At 42.5% G+C, this 17,892-nt stretch overlaps 1 protein-coding gene across 2 annotated transcripts in view; it reads right to left on the bottom strand.

Moving 5' to 3' along the window:
• The window catches only part of FSTL4 (follistatin like 4), a 240,491-nt gene that overhangs the window by 40,466 nt on the left and 182,133 nt on the right, over window positions 1–17,892 (bottom strand). For both annotated transcript variants that reach the window (XM_069772285.1, XM_069772286.1), the window contains exon 7: window positions 1,958–2,124. In XM_069772285.1, the coding sequence (XP_069628386.1) occupies window positions 1,958–2,124 (167 nt within the window). The remainder of the gene's footprint in view (window positions 1–1,957; window positions 2,125–17,892) is intronic.

The following is a 17,892-nucleotide window of genomic DNA, read 5'->3' as shown; positions in this document are numbered from 1 at the left end:
CGTGCTATCGACCCTTCAAGGATGTGTTTCTACTCCTATTCCTGGACTTTCATTTTGTGTCCAGTTCACACATGAACTTTAATCTTTTAAGAATAATGTGATCATAACAAAAATTTCATACAGGTAAGAGAAATACCTGGAATTTTCTTTACTTTTGGCCAAAAAATTCTGAGACCGCTCTTGAGCCTCCAGAGTGTGTGGAAATAAGATTTCAGAACAGCTGACCCTTGCTTCTAACCCCAGCTCAATCCTGAGCCCAACAAAACTGACCCTAAAACCACAATGTCTCAGATCTATCTAGCGAATATAACTGCCAAAAGAAAAGGCTCCTTCTAGACTCCGATCACACAAAGCTGTGGAATTTGCTCACTACAGATTAAACTGAGCACATTGGCAGCATGTGTAATCTTTACTAAGCTTAATCTGTGTCAAGGAATAGATCTGTTCTGAAGAATATTCACACCAGGCGGTACGGGCAGTAAGCTGCCAGGTCAACCACCTGCACGGCTCACTACGCTGCGCTCAAACTACAGCAGGGAACACCTGACTTCGCGCATCGCGGCTTGGCAGGTTTCCACGTATTTTCAGTGTCAGTGACCCGAAGGTCGTTATTCTAACCCTGGTACTGATGGATGTCTATCAGAAATCTGGTCAGGTACACCGGCTTCAGGCTGGCTGTGCCATCCTGTGCGTCCCCGTTACGGTTCCTGCGTAGTCCCGTGCCAATCCTGCAGCGGGATGTTTGCTGGTTTCATGTTGCATTTCAACGTCATGCTCCAAACGGTGACAAGAAATGCATTTTAAAAGGGTAATACTTGCTTTGATGAAAAGAAAAGAATGTTTAGATGGTTGTAATTACTGAGTTTGTGCACACAGTAATCACCTACACATAGTGCACACAATTTTCCTGCTAAGGTAGAGTCAACAAATAATGTACTGAGTTGCAATGTGTATTTCTGACCCGTGTGCTATAATTTTCACGTATTAACGCAGAAGAGTAAAACAAAGATTTTTCACATTTCAGCAATCCTGGATACACAACAATTTAGGGAGCTACAGTATTGCCTGTAACAACTCTGAACTGAGTGGTTATCAAATTAACAAGAGCTGAACAAAAATATAAATCAACTCTTGCTGTAGTGTAATTAAAATAAAACCTGATTTACTGTGTACTTTAATGCAAAGAGAAATGAAATACAGACCATATTTTTTGTACACTACTTTCCACTCTCTCCGTAATTAAACGTTATGAAATAAATGAGTAGTTTACACCATTATTCAGGTATTGTCTTTACAACAAACTATGACTCACACATCAGACCAGCACTGCGAATTAAAAGAGATTCATCTTCCTTCCTGTGAGGGTATTGCCACACCCTGCTGAATACTCCCGTATTTTAAACTGCTCATCAGAAATAGTAGCCGAGGAATGAGACACGAGAATTGGCTGAAAGGCAAGTGAAACAGGAGGAACAGAGATAAAAACGTATTATTTGATTTAGATAGAGGAGAGATTTCATTGCCAACCATAAATGTATTGTTTCATGCTCTCAATTAACCTGTTTCTTTGTACTGGGAACGAGTTCCCTGAGGAGTTAATGGTCTGTAGCGCTGCCTTCCTCTGGGTTTCCAGGGCTGCTGTCCGTGGACCACAGGTTGCACCAAACTGAATGAGCAACAAGGGATGAAGCACCAGTGCTATTTAAGTGCTGGGTTATTACAGCACCGAGTTTTAATTTCATAATAACATATTACAAGTACCCCTACTCTCAGCTGCATATACGTTGTTTCACTTTTATTCCTGAGACATATTCACATAAAAACAAAATATCACACCAGCTTCCAGTTTTCCATAATAATAACTAGATAAAACTTGTTCCCTTAAAACTATCATCTGTTAAATGAAGTCATATTCAATGCTCTAAAAAGAAAATGACAAGAGTAATTCAGGACTTACATTGATGTCCTCCAAGTCGAGGAAGTTGAGGATGACGCCGTTGCGCTTCCAGATGATGGGAGGCCGCAGAGCCCCGCGGATGCTGCACGTCAGAACGGTGCTCAGGCCAACTGTGATGGTGGTAACGCTGATCTTCTGGTCCTCCGGCAGGCTCAGCCGAACCACCTCTGCAAAAGGCAACAGCACAGGAATAATATGAAATACTACAAAGGGAAGCTGTTCCCCTTCTCCCTCCTCTGCCTGCCTTCTGCCTCATTCCAGGAATAACTTTGAAGGATTTTAGCAAGGAGATGGATTATCTATGCTGCAAAAACCCCCTAAACACTAAAGCCAAGTAAGAGACACAGAAATTGAATCTGCCACAATCAAACTTGCTGCATCATTTTCCTGAGGCACCTAGCGGTGGTTGTGGCGTGAGGGCGCTAAGATGGGTCCTCTGGCAAGCCTGGCTGCAATAGTTAAGTCTACAAAGCAGCTGGCAACAGGAGGACAAGCAAAAGCTCTCCCTGCTTAAGAGCATCTGCGTTTGTTTCTCTCGAGGACTCCTGCCAAGGTCCTTTGAAAAGGCACAAGAATGAGTCAGGTTCTTTCCTTGAAGAGGAAGAATTAACGTAAGACTGTTGTCACTGAAATATAAATAAACCCAGTTTTAAACTGCCCAAATATTGGAAGTCACCAAGCACGAAAACTCCTGTACCAAATGCAGCCATGTATGGCATCTAACATACAGATGTTCTTCTAACCAAGGAGTGAGAAGCTTTCTCATACTTTATTTAAATTTTAAAAATTCAGTTATTTTGACTTACATGTACTGCACAAAAGAAACACCTGAGGCAGCAGGCCTTACTGAAAACCACACCAACACCTCTGAAACCACACCACGTCACATCATTTCCTTCTGGCCAACGCTCACAAGATGTGTCTGCGTATTTTGCCATGTGTGGCCACACAGACAGGTGGGTGCAGCTTGTTGTTATTAAGCATTTCAGCAGCAGTGAGCCAGCAAAAGGGCAATCAGGCCACATTGTCAAAGCTGCTGCATTCACAGTTTTATCATTCACATGATGTTTTTTGCTTACTCTCATTCACAGGCTCTGCAATAAGAAAGCCTTGAAACTATATTGCATATAAATGCTGAAAACTGGTCTTTCAAGGTAACGGCCCATTGAGATGAATGGGGAATGCTCACAGCGCTTTGGTATTACATTGCTTCAGCCAACTCAGAAACCTGGACTGGGGAATGAACCACCCTCTCCTGGCCTCACGGCCCCTCCTTCCTTACGTCCACTGGCATTAACTGCGGTAAAACAGGGATCAAAGAGACCGACGCTGCCTCACCCAAGGCCATGCACTTTGGGAAAAACCACTTCAAGCAGCGCTGACACTATAAAATTACGTATGGGATCAGGTTACTCCCTCCCGTCAGCTGGCAAAATTACTCTTCATCCTACTTGCTTGCTTCACATCTCTGTCCTTACAACCCGCACAAGACCTGCCTATCACTTACAGTGTATCTGCGTTGGTAAGATCTAAATGCTATGTGCACTTTCTTCCAGCCCTCTGTAGAAGCACTGACTTCCAGCGACTCCAAACACTCATTTTTATCATGTCAGTTCACAGCTTAAGATGTGATTTTGCCTTAAAAGTTAACAGCTTTGGTGGGAAAATCTTGCACTCATTTATGGGGCTTACACTATGGAAATGCATGGAATAAAAATAAAAAAAAGCATCTACTTTGGCAAGCGTAATTTTCCATCTCTTCACATACCCTCTAATTGAAAAATTGCTTTAACATCTCTTGAGTAGTAAATCTGTTAAATCTGTTCAGTAAAATATTCAGTCTATTTCAGTAGCCTTGGGAAGCCTGAAAGGACTCACTTCAGTGCACTGGTCTAGCAACTGAGCGTGAACATGTAGTGCAAAACTTGCTTGTGCAGCAGCACCCAAACAGCTCTGCATCCTTTCTCTTCCCGCTTCTTCCACGTAAATGAGAAGTTAATTGAATGTGCCAAAAATTGTATTCACCACTGTAGATCTGAGGCTGACTTAGGGCTGCGAAGATCAATACAGCATTGCATGTCGTGTCTGCCAGTGGTTAGCCATTCTCCCGCTTAATATTCCTAGTGCTATTTTAGAAAGAGTACCAGCTGTTTTAAAGAAATGGTAACTATAGTTGTCATACATAGCTGATCAAAACCAGGAATGTTTGACCAACTTACTGCTATTATTTGGGTTGGGGTGGCTCCCGCAGGTGTTACAGGCGAAGACAGCCGGACGCAGTCAGACCGTCAAGCAGTTTCTGCACCCGAAACCTTAAAATCCCAATGGGGAGACAGAGGAGGATCGGGAAGGGAAGGAGAACGCTACCCACCCGAGGTCAAGCAAAGCCAGGAACAGGTAATAATACATCATTAAATCCCATCACCCGCAGGGACCCGTGGGACGAGGTGAGAGCTGCTGCCCGTCCCACCAGGCTCCCCCCGCCGCGGTGGGCGACCAGCCCCCGGGGGCGTAACGGGGTTGTCTGCGGCGTAAGGACAAGCTCTGGTTTATGAATAAAATATTTGGAGTGCACTTGACAGGATAAAGAACTGATAATTACAATAATCTGTAGCATGGAGTAGGGCTAATGAGGACATCTTTTCTTGAGGAGAAATGAAATCGAGGGTCATTCATTTACAAGAGAACTGTTTTTTTCATCTTACTGTTTTCCTTAATTCCCTCTGCCGTTTCTCACACTGCCTTGAGCTCCCTGGCTCATGCTGGGCTCCATCAGCTCCCTCTTCAGCAACATTTTCTGAGTGTTTTGTTGCAGTAGAATTTAAGGCTCCCTGCCCATCTTCCAAATAACAGCTAAAGAGGCTTTGGCTTTACGTTTTAGAACCACAGTAATGAAAAATACATTAACTTTTAATTAAGCAGACACCTTGCATAGCTGCCATTCTTGGACGAGCTGCTATCAGGTCAAGAGGTGACTTTTTATGTTAAAGTGTGTAATTAGTACAGACCACTTTAACAATACAAACACACTCCTCCTTTGAGTATTTCTATGGAGTTTGTTTGAGGGCATCTTATTAACATCTAAAAGCCTTTCTACTAATAACAGGATTACTTTGTGTGGCTTTAGTCATTGCTTTATTGTTATCAATAGAAAAGATTTTCTTACACAACCAGGTGTATTGGGGAGGAAACAGAAATTCCCTAGGAGAATGCGAAAGCTGGGCTTTTTAAAAATCTTTTAAAAACCTCAGAATCTCGTACCTAAGTTATAGAGCTTAGACACACTGATGCTGGTTGGATTACGTGTACAAATTATTCAAGTCACCATAATGATTTTGTGTAGAGCCTCTAGATTAAGTATTGAACACTGTTCATTTTATTTCAAAAAACCTTTAGGAGATAAAAGGATTTTTACCACGCATATAAAACTGAACAGAACAAATGGGTAATATTCAAAGTGCGCTCACTTGCAGAACACAGGCTGGAATGGAATTTGGTCCTAAACCGGAGCAATTTTATGTTCATTTGGAAATTCTGCAGGATGATGCATGCAAAACAGCTTTCTATATTCAATGGATTCAACCAGTATCAGTCCTAGCTGATCATATTTATCAAGTCATGTCAAACCTGGTACTCTTCTCCGGGATTTCAGTTGAAGCAACTCCTCAGTCCGTTCCAGGTGGAAATAAAAAAAGGTTCCTGCCAACTACCCTGCCATCAGAGAGAGAGGCTATCATCAGAGAATGGGATGCTATCATTTTTGACTCAGCTTTTAGTAGTTCAAGACAAGGGTAAAACCTTCATAATAATCACCTTTAAGAAGGAACGGGTGTAACTGTGTCTCTGCGTGTCAGAGGTCCGGGACTAATCTTTCGTCAGGTACTGCACCAAATGTAGAACAAGATCAAGGTCAGTAAAAGGCAGCCGGGACGTTGCCAACTCTCCTTTGGCGATGGCAGCAGCTCAGTGCCTGAAAACTGTGTGGCTTCAGGAATTAGGGCAGCGCCGTCTTCAAACCCGTCTCCGCCGTTCAGGAGGGTGAGGGATCACTCCCCGTGTGCCAGCGGTCAGTGCCAAGAGGTTTTTGAGGGGAAGGATCGCTCTGCCCTGCCTCTCACACCTTTTCTCTCTGCTATTACTTTCAGTCCGAGGGAGGCTGCGAAGCACTGTGGCCCTTTGGTGACCCAGGTGTAGCCATTCTGACGTTCTTATGTTAAATTTCTTGCAATACCAGGTCCCACGGAGACACATTTGAGAACGTGAAGCCTTACTAATTCCTTTTCTTGTTAAAAATGTCAAGATACTGTTGAACATTTTCCTCGGCCCCCCCTCCGCTCCAATTTTATTTCTTAAGGTGCTAAGCTGGAGTTGCACTGCACCTTTGCAAGCTGTGCATACTAATGCGAGCAGGTATTACTTGTTGTGCTGTTTTATCATGGAAATCTTTTTCTCTGCTGTCATTTGCAGCCCGCCAAAGGCAATCATAATTTCACAATGAAGACATGTATAATTGAGGTCATTATAGGGAGCAACCTGGAATGAGCATCTATGGAGAAAAACTCATTGATTTAGCACTGCGTGGAGATAATTTACATAGTAAATGTTGGTTGCCTGCCTGCCTTTGCTCATGCTACACTACCTATGGAAACAGATTTCACACTTTAAAAAGTGCTTAGTATCATTAATTAGATCTCTTCCCTAAAATCTAAAGAAAATATACTTTTTAATACATTGTTGCCACCTTTAATCATTGTTACATTTGTTCATGGGCATCTTCCCTTGCTGAAACAGAATAGGGAGCAACTGACTCTATCGCTTATCTGCTTAGGGGACAGGGCAATAATTTTTTAATCCTGTAACCACTCTCAGTGGGGAGGCAATGAACCAAAATGTAGCCTTGTTTGAAAAAATGGGAGGATGACTTTCAAAGAGAGTCTCAAGCGCAGATTCTTGCCCCCAAATTAATGCTCCTGAGCAAAGAGACCTTTTGTTTGTGAACTGAAGCATGGGTAACGTAGCCCTAAATACATCATGATTCTCCAGCAATGGTTCGAGTCAGGATTGATTTAATGGGATGAAAACTTTAGCCTCCACTCAATTCTCCAAGTCCTGCAGCTGTGTTTATGCACTGCATTGCATTAGTAAAATCTCTTTATTGCCTGAACCAAGCTCAATGGTGATTTTAGCATTTGTTCCAATAGAAGAGTCTTGTCTAGCTGAATACATTCTCAGGTGAGGAGCTAACTGAATCAAGAAAATCAAAACAACTAATGGATCAGAGGAAAAAACACGATATACCTTTTATAATTACTTTTTTTTCCCCAATAATTTTGATGAGATGTATTTGGCTTTGCTTAGAGAAGGGAGAGCAATTTTAGACCCTTTTAAATCTGAGCCAACTGCAGCTAATTGATTTTAAAATGACCGTGTTGTATGTGAGATGTATTTATAAAGATGCAATTGAACATGAAAATTGGCCAGCCAAAGAGTGACTCTGGTGATACTGTTTGGGAGACCCTGGGATGAGATGTGGTCATCTAATTAGTCACTGTGGAGAGAGATTAAAAGAAATGAAGGGCAGTTCACAGTGGGTCTGAATCTGTAAAGCACTGTATAATACGCTTATAAATTACTTGTATTAGCATTAGGGTATTTGAAAAATACCCTGTGATTTAGTTTCTACCTGACTCTGTAGACCAAATAAATGAACTAATAAAAACCTTAGCAGACAAATCACCCTGGGTTTGCACGCCTTTGCAAACCTGTCACACCGGCTGTTCTTAGGACTATCTCCAGAAGAAATGTTGCCATGCTATCACATTTTGCTGGTTATTAAGGTTCAACAAGCCAGTCTTACCTAGAAGTATTTGCTGTCTTCTCACCTGTCCAGAGTCAGGTGAAAGGACTATCCATCACCCAGCCCCAAAAGAAAACTCCATTTTCTGAACACCAACTTAGAATTACCGTAAAGCCAGTCATGCTGCTAAAAATGTTTATGTTATTAATTAACAACATTAGAGCTGTTAATGAACATGATTAAAGTTGTTCACAATTAATTAACCTGGAGAATTCCTACAGCTCCTGCATCAGTTCAGGATGAGCCTTCCGGCTTTATAACCTGTGAAAAACACCATCAAGAGCTGGCTCTGCCCCTGGCCACCTTTGGTGGGACCCACCACTGCCCAGCTGACCTCCATGGGACGTTTTAGGAGTCTGGTTTCCCTCAAAAAAGAGGTACCACAATGCAGCATTCCTCTAAGGCTTGTAAGCTTAATTAATGTGAATAATAAAGTGATTTCTAACGCTAAGTAAAAATTTTCATATCTCAGCTTTATTTTGTAACTGCAATAATTCAAGTTCTTAATGTAATTTATAAATCCTCAGGACCTTGGGCGTGCTACTTCAGGAATCATTTTATTGTAAATTCTCTGCTAAATTAGTAATGCTGTTTTCTAAGTCATAAAAGAGCATAATCATATTTCTAGCAGTATGAAAGAATTTAGTACCTCAAGCCCTCTCCTGTCATTACTCTTGAAGGCCACAGGCTATGACTCCCTGAGGTAGGTCCCAACGTTGCACTGAAAGCTAAAACCCGTCTTGTCGTGGAATTCAGAATAAATGTGTGCAAATCACCAGCGATATTCAGCTCTGGCTTGGTGCTAGAGGACAAGACCCCGTCTCTCATCCCTGTCAAGTTGAACAACTCTTCTGTAGTCTGTGTGACCAAGACTTTTAGATTAAATGTAAGAGGAAAGCAGCTATTAAAACAATTAAAAATTACAATGCCTTTTACTTTTCTTCAGCAACTGAGACGTTTTGTATGTTCATAATACACTATCACTGCCATATCACAGAATGGTTTGCGTTGGAAGGGACCTTCACCGCTGGGACATCTTTCAAGAGATCAGGTTGTTCAAAGTAGTTGATTAGTTAGATAACGAGAATGCGCAGAATAAAACAAAGCTTAACTTGAAGGAGGAAAAACGATCTCAGTCTGGTCCAGCTTCTAAGAGGAATTAGGACTTCACCTGCAGACCAAGCTGCCCTTGCTCCTGTGAAATACCTGCATATTCCCCTGAACCCCCTGGAAGAGTGAAGAAATGCCCTCAGGGAGGGACGAGCACCCTTTCCAGCTGTTGGATTTGAGAGCAGCCAAGGGCATTTCTTTCCTGGCTCTGTCCTGAACTTCAGAGATCTGGAGGCTGGTACCACCTCTGAGCTGGCATCTGAATCTCCTCCAGAGCCCACGCGGGGCCCCAGGTCACCACGCCTGGCTTGGCCATATTGTGGGATGGAGTGATTTGCTCCCAGGCAAGGCCAATTTCTTACACGGACTACAGAGAAACATCAGGTGAGTAAATCCAATAGAGCCACCTGCACTGGAAACGTCTACATCTGGAGAGGCAAACTCTGTTCAAACAGCTGCTTAGATTTTTATCTAAATTATACATAAATTCCTTCAAAAAATCATACAGATGCAAGAAAAGAAGCCCAGCTTTCCCACATGAATTTGTATCAAGAACATTCACATAGCTAATAAATTTGCTAAAAATCACTTATATTGACTTTTAACCAAACACAGCTTCTTTATGTACTGTATTGTGAAGATCAATGTCTTGTCCTTTTTTTTTTTTGTTTTTAAAGAAAACAAGCAACACACTTTCCATCATAAAATCCCATCGCTACCCCCCTGTTACTAATCAGGAAGAGAACATTTAGTTTGTGCAGAAAAGGATAATTTATTCATTCTTGAAAGTACATGAATAAATATAAGTTGTTCAGTGCTTAATCATCTAATCTCCTGAGGGTGATAAGTGATGGATTCATTATGTAAATAGGCATAAGTAGTCTATTTTAGAGAATAGTTTACATAAATGCATTTGTTTTTATTTTAAATTCCTATTTCCCACAGATTGAGAGCAATGTTGATATGATTAATTTTTGATAAAATATTCCCATGTTGTGTCAACAATGTCCTGCCTAGATTGTAACAGCCATGCATTTCCCCAGTCAATTTATTAATTTGAAAAGTAAAATTGCTAATGGTCTAATAGGCTCTCCTAATTACTTCTGGTAGTCATGCCAGTTAAACACTTGACTGAAAAGATTTGTCTCTTTTTCTTAAGAAGAGTCAAAACCATACTTTATATATACTATATACTGTAGTACACATACTCTCCAAATAACTGTGGGAGAGCAATATTGAAATCTCTCACTGAATCCACAGAAAAAAAAGAACATTATGGGTTTTTTGGGACTGATGAGAGGTGTTACAGCTGCTCTCTGAGTTTTGCACAGCAACACTTGTCTCTTGTAAAAGGTTGTATTGAGTTTGCTTGGCAAGGTTTTGGTAGTGGGGGGGCTATGGGGGTGGCTTCTGTGAGAAGCTGCTAGAAGCTTCTCCTACGTCTGACAGAGCCAGTGCCAGCCGGCCAAGATAAGGACAAGGAGAGATCACTCGCTAATTACCATCACGGGAGTTCAAAAGTTTTTCCCAGGCCTTCAGAAATTCCTTAGCTTTGAAATGGAGAACTCTTTAGTATGGGCAGGTTCTTTCAAAGCAAGGAAACTTTTAAGAACAGCCACTATCTGTATTTAAAATACAGCATTTCTGAGTTTCGGAGGACCAAAAAACATATGAAACCACTGAACTTTTTTTTGGAAGTTCTGTAAGTTACAGCAGCTGAACTGATTTATACCTGATTTAAGGCAGAAAAAGATAGCTTCTGGTGGAGGATCTGGTGTGCCGAGTTTCTCCCTGGAGTGAATTTTTACGGCTGCTCTATAAACCCCTAGGGTTTATCATGGAAATACTGTCAGACCATTAAGTCCAGCATGACTTGTGGGAACCACTGTAACGCATACGTAAATTACTTTGAAAATAGAGACAAGTCAGGCCATGGGGTATTTGGGGTTCAAGAAGCATTCGCATACAGTCTAAAACTGCTGAGACATCAAAAATGGCTGCACCAGACTGCTCCAGTCTCTGTTCACTTTATTCTGAGTTCCTGGCCAGCATTATGCAATGAATGCGATGATACACTGAAAAATGGATGAACTAGGAAACAAGGAGCCTAGAAAAAAGCCCCGCACTGCTTCTTAACCTCAGATTAAGTGTTCATAAAAAACTTTCCTAGCATTTAAAATCAGGTATATTTATTTCTTTCATATTCCCACATTTACTGCGTTCATAAACAACCACATCAGTGATAGCATACCTTTCGAGTTGTAAATAAGCATTAGTAATATTTTCCATGGAGCTTTCATTGCTCTTTCTATGGATGACTGCAAATTTAGCTGTGGTGATTATATGGATTTTGCATCTTTTCTGACTGCAGCTACGCTCAGGATACTTAATAAATGCAAGGACTCTGCTTTCCTGTGCTCACCCCATCCCAAGCCAGAACCCGAGCTATTTCATCCCCCGCCTTCACCTTCCAGTCCAGCCATCGCCCATTTGGGTTTTGCTTCATTAAAGTCAGAGTTCGGCCTCTCTCCAAGGCTTTTGGTGATTTTCCTCACAAACAGCTACCCGGGTCCCAGGCCAGCAGTATAAAATCAGAACACATTTCATTTATAAATCAGAGTTACATAAGCAGGGCAAAAGCAACGCAATGAAAAGCGAGTGGCTATAAGGCATACCCAGATATTTATGCAATGCACCCCTGGCCGAACATGGGACTTGCATAATATCACTCAGAAATGCTGCCTCCCGGGCTGCCAAGCAGGATTACGGATATAAAGACTCCAGCTATGCCAAGGCTCAGCTGAACGTGCATCTTGAGGATGCATTTCTCCTCGTCCCGATGGTGCTGCCAGTCCTGCCTTGGAGGGTGAGGCTTCGGACCAATTTAATGGATGCTGCAGTGATATATAGATCTGGTGCTGACACGAACGGTGCAAATTCGGCTTGGGGGACCCTGCAAGGTTACAGCAAGGTTGCTCTGCAGCAACATTTATCCAGATAACATCTTGTATTTTAAAAATACATTAGTTGATAAAAACTTTGGCATCAGCACTCTCGTCCATGTCCTCTCCATACTCAAAACTGCCTAACTAAAGTTTGGGAGAAAGTCAGAAATGTGCAGATGAACAGCAGCAATTTGCAAAGAAACAGGTAATTAAATAACATTTCTTTCTGGAGAGGAGGGTGAAGGGAAACTGAAGAGCAAAGAACAGGACCTAAAGAAAATCCCCTGGTTCGTGCTATCAGCACATCTATTGTTGTGGGCAGGTTTTCTCCCGGTTAAGCCTTTTCAAGCCGAATCCCCTGCAGTTCAGACAGAGCCTTTTAGCAACCGCACAGAAAGGGCCCGGTAATTCATCAGCACTCCTGCGTGATGCACGGCAGGCAGCTGGGCCTTTTTTACAAAATTTTGCATCAGCGTTTCAAAGCTGACATAGCTCGGCAGCATTTCCGTGGGTTTAGCCTCCACCGGGAATTGCAGGGTGGACAACGAGAGGTTTGGAAGGGACCAGCTGGGCAGGGGTAAGTACAGGCTTCACGGGGCCGCCAAGGCGGCTTCTCCGGTGGAGTGGAAACCTCTGCAGAGAGCTTCAGAGATTGGGATGAGCGGTGGTGACAGCGGGAGAAGCAGATTTAAGTCCTTGCCCAGAAAGATGGGGACCCCTGCTCTGCCTCAGTTTCCCCCGTGGGAAAGAAAGACCTCTCCAGGCCATTCTAGGAATAACACGTTCGAAAAGATTTCTTGGCAACCATGGCAATAGGGGCCACCCGAATACCCATACGCATGTCGTGGCTGTGGATTTCTCATTAAAACCCCTCAGAGGTTCACAGATAAAATCCACATATAAAACTGAAATTTAATTACACAAAAATACTTTGAAGCAGAGATTTGCAGCTACTGCTGTGAGAAACTTAAATTCCAGCAATACAAGAATGATAAATGCTGCATCCTTGAAAGTAACAGGAAAAACAAATCATCCAGACTATCATATTAAAAAGCATATTGAAAAGCAAGATATGCTGGCAAAATCAAATGTGGCCAGTCATACTTTGTGTACCAACCGACATTAGCTTCCTGAAACTTTTAAATCTGCAGAGCAAAATGATTTATAGAAGCTGTTCTTTATCATTCAGGCTTATAAGTCTTATGTCACATAAACCCCCCTGGCATTAGAAGAACATTCAGATTGCAAAGGGAAGCAATCGCAGAAAAGGAGAGCAGAGACAGACTGCATCACTTGGGTCGCACGCGCGCCCTTCTTAATTCCGTCAGCGTACACTATTTTTGCACAGAACAGACAGGGCTTCTTTAGAGAGCAGCTATTCAACATTTTGTTTTTCTTATCTTATATCCTCAAACTTATTTTCAACTATTCAAATGTAGCTCTAAAGGCAGAAATGATTCATTTCTCCCTGGATTTTTCTGTAACACCCTTCGCCGTTAAATCCACTCCAGAAACACTCGTGGGCACCTTTGACATGTTCGCTCTAAGAGAGTTGTGCAGCCTCAGAGAGGGACTATTCGCCCAAAGTACTTTTTAGCCCTTCTGCCTCATTTCTGCTCAGCTCCAGCCTGCTCCCAGCTCCGACCTGGCCGAGACCTCCCATCCCTGCTGAGGTTCAGTCACCCCATGGAGTGCTGGTCCCAGTCTCCTTTCCCCGTTGTCACAGCTCACCTTTTCCCATCGCCTCCAGATTCGCCACCTGCAGCCTTCACACCTCCCGGGTCCGACAGAGGCTGACGGGGACAAAACGTGACATGGTCCTGCTCCTGGCTCTGCAGGGATGGCCTCCGCTGCTTCTCCCCAAAGGAATTTCTCTGCCAAAACCTGAGAAGTATTCCCCCGAGTCTGTGCAAACTGCACCTAAGTTTGCGTCTTAAAGCTCGGCCCCACTTGGGCTGGTTCTACCCCTACAGCCCCCAGCCCACCTCTGCTCTCCTGCCACGCCAACCTCCTGCGACGTGTTTTTCGTCATCCATTCCAACTGATGGTTTTTAAAATAATGGGCACGGTTCCATTCCTTCTTCCTATGAAAATGCTTTTTTCCCCCTATTTTTTAATTGTTCCCTTCTCAATTTCCACCAACTGTATCTCATTATCTCTTTGTATGTGATATTAAATGGCTCTGTGCTACCCACCACCCCCTGCCTACACAGGCGATTATAGACCGCATCACAGAGATTTCTCTTGTACTAACAGAATACAATCTTAGATATCACCTTTTTGGTAATGGCTGTTAAATATTGACTTTTTAGGCTGATTGCAGTAGGTAAATGCCTTGTTTACGTTTAACGATCACAAATTAAAATCAGCTCAATAAACTGAACATTTGAGGAGCGCACACTGCACTATATATAATGACTTATTGCTGGTTAAGTCTATAACTTAAATACAAACACCATCTTTAAACATATATTTAATTTACAACAGCCCAGAAATCGAGTGGGCCAAATGAAAGCTTGTTTAAAGCTAAATTATTTGCCAGCATAGCCACCATATGCCAAGTGCCACAAACAACAATATTCATCACATCAAGAGTCTGGGGATAGTTTCTTTTTAAGATCTTTAGCACAATACTCATCACAAATATTATCAACCAGATGCTCTGTTTTTTCCAAGAAACAATTCACTCTCACTGTGAAGAAAAAAACAGAAATTCTCTCAGACTGCAAGTCCATGTGCACATCATCACAACCCAATCACAGAAATGATTAAAGCCGTGTCCCTCCTCATAGCTGATTCCTCCCCAAACAAGAGCCTTCCTCGCCTGCTCCGGCCAGACCTTCCTCCCCCTCTATTTTAGGCAGCTGTGCATAGATACAGAAACAACATCCAAAATATATTCATTCACTCACCAAAGGTCAGGTACAAATTAGTATATCATAAAAAGCCACTATCTTGTGCAGAACATCAGCACTGATGGCTCAATTGCTTTTGCTAAATAATACCTCTGTGACAGGAAGACTGCAGAAAACAGTATTAAAGCATAGCTACTGCTCACGATGGTAATGTCAAAGTTAAAAAATTCCAACGTAAAACCTGCAGCCAATAGAAGTATTAATAAGATCAGTGGTTGGCTTGTATACACCAGTATATATTATCCATTGTGTAAATCATGGCTTTGATAATGAAATGAATTTTCACAAACGTAACATGACATTCGTTCACTAAGATATAACACATACCTGCAGGGCATTCAGTGAAAAGCCTTCTGCAGTGCTTTAATTGATGTATAGTCCTTTGTGGCTTATATCTGTTCAAAGTAATCTCAAATCCTACATTTTTAATTGGCTCAACTGTATTATTATTAATTTGGGTAAACAATTAATGGTAATTTATGGAGCTATTATTTAGTTAGTCCCCCAGACATGATGCCTGACAAGGTTTGGTTTGGATTTTATATATGGGTAGTGAGCCGGAGCACACCAAAAGGGCCCCACCATGATCAGGGATTCACTGGGCAAAGCTTTGTTCAAACACATACCAAAAAAACCAGTTCGTGCCCTAGAGAGCTGCAATGGAATTATGCAATAGTGACAGAAGATGGCATGGGAAACCAAGGCACAGTTAGATAAAATTACTTGCGTCAAGCAGAGCAAACCTCGTCTCCCTGCTCATGAGTGGTACTGCCAAAACCCGAAAAAATGTCATAGATTATTGTGAGAAGAATTATTTATATCTTATCCCTGAATTCTGCTTTCAGATGTTTTCACTACGGTGACCAACTCAGCTACAAGTATTTGGGATTCCTGTGTCTCTGGCAAGACCCCAGGTGCATGAGCGAGTGCTTCTGGCAGCACTTAACCCTAGGTGGAAGGGATTCAATAAGCATTAGCTAAATTATGCTCTTTGAACCAGGTGACATGAATATTCTTTCATTTGTCTTACAGTTATGCTTCATCTTTTGCCAAACGTCTAACTTTTTTATCTTTTCTACTATTTTTCTCCCTTCCCCTTACTAAGGCTACATAAAGCAAGACAAGAAAATGCCAACACGTAGAATTGAGAAGATTGCCTCTGATCCTGTAAAAAGGGCATCCCACAAATGAAAACGCCTCCAACTAGTGTCAAAAGCCAAGAGACACCGCTCTTTCAGTCCAGGTCAGATCAAGGAGGACTGTAATTTTCCACCCCCGTTTCATGACAAGCAGAGGCTGGCAGTGCTCAGCGCTGCCATGAGCAAGGCAAACCTCACCTCCAACCGTGGGCAATAGGAACTTTTCAGGAAAAATCCTTCAGACTTTGTGCAAGGCGGTGGTCAGTTGCCTCATTGCACGGGCTCGCAGCACAGGAAGGGCTGTGGGCAATGCTCGATAAACCTCGCCAAACAGATTGGAGCAGAAGTATAGGATCAGGTCCCGTAACTATTCAAGTGCTCTCTGAAATGAACCCTGCTCGTCTGTGCTTTGGCTGTCCCCCTGCAGCCAGCCACTGACTGCACCTGAAAACGAAGAACATCAGTGGTGTGCCAAGGTGTGCACCAAGGACTGACTTGCACAGACATTTCCATTCTCTGCCCCAAGTTAAAGCTATGCCTGTAATTTTAAGTCCCCCCTCTGAAGACACGGCTATCTCATTATACTTCGTGCACTGCAAATCATTAACTCTCAGTATAAATCAAGAGCAATGCTTATATAGGAAACGTCAAGGATGAAGAACTAAAGTCAGGGACATACTGTGAAAAAAGGCTCTTAATGATTCAGAGTAATATATTTCAGATGTTTGAACAAACAAAGCATTCATAAACCACCGCAGAACTGCTCCTTTCAGACTGAATGGAGCCTTCATTCCCAAGTTACACAATAGTGATTGAAGGAAGGAGAAAAGCCAAGGACACTAAACCAGGTAAAGCAGTACTCCCCGATATTTTCAAGCAAGGAGGCATAGAAATACTTCACGTTGATCTTCTGTAATACTGCCTACTGCAGTGTGGAAACTCGCTTAAAACTATTTTTTCCTAGCTTCTTCACTTAGCAATACCTGAGGGTATGAACTGCTCAGTGAAATTTATGCTACATATTTAAGGAAAAAGCACGCTCATCTTCTGCAGGGTTACTGAGGTTGGAAGTTAAAAGTCAGGAGATCCCTCCCTCCTCATCTCTCATCAATATATGGCACAAGGGGTCTGGACACCAGCCGTGTACGTCCTTGAAGACCACCTCGAGGAGAAGCCCGGCTGTCACGCCTGCCAGAGCACTGCTAGTGCACTAGAGGAAAAACCTGCATGGGATGAGCTCCTGTGAACACAGCCTTGGGAACACTTTAGGGCTGAAGTGGCCTCACTCCAGGACGACGTGGACCATTTTACTGAAGCTTACAGTTTGCTGCAATTTGCAGTGGGAGACACAGACCTGCACTTGCTCTTGAGGCATGAAATGCAACTAATGTCCAAGAACTCAAAAGGGTATCTCATGACAGAAGAGGATGTGAGTAGTTTATGTTTGATGACTTATATAGTGGGAGAAGCTGGCAGTTGTCCAGGATGCCAAGGTTAACAACAACCCCTCCACTACAAAAAATGTTATGGGTGAATCTTAAATGACTACAGATGGTCAGGTGTTGATTTTGCATGTCCTTTGAAAGACAGTACTGTCAGCAAAACAGTGCCTTCTAACCAAATTTTGAAGTTCAACACTGTCAGCAGGAAGAGTGTTGGCTCTTTAACTGACTCATCAAAATACTGTTCTTTTAGATTCCTCTAGTGACTTTCCATTCGAGTACTGCTCTGTGGCTGGTTCTCCAGGACAAGAATATCTGCACAATTCATAGTTGGGTTTTTTTCTCTCCCCAGTAATATTCCTTTATGGAAAGAACATAAAAATCCTTGCTTTACAGATGGTGAGCTGAAGCAGAGACAGACGTTATTTAGCTGCAGTTACACAGCGTATCTGAACCAGAACCAGATACATGCCTTATTTCCCAAGGTTACTCTTCCAGCCTCTCCGAGATTACTTTATAATCCCATT

The sequence above is a fragment of the Haliaeetus albicilla genome, chromosome 27 (assembly GCF_947461875.1).
Source record: "Haliaeetus albicilla chromosome 27, bHalAlb1.1, whole genome shotgun sequence".
In the NCBI taxonomy this organism is placed as follows: Eukaryota; Metazoa; Chordata; class Aves; order Accipitriformes; family Accipitridae; genus Haliaeetus; species Haliaeetus albicilla.
This window is presented reverse-complemented; position numbering and strand designations above follow the sequence as displayed.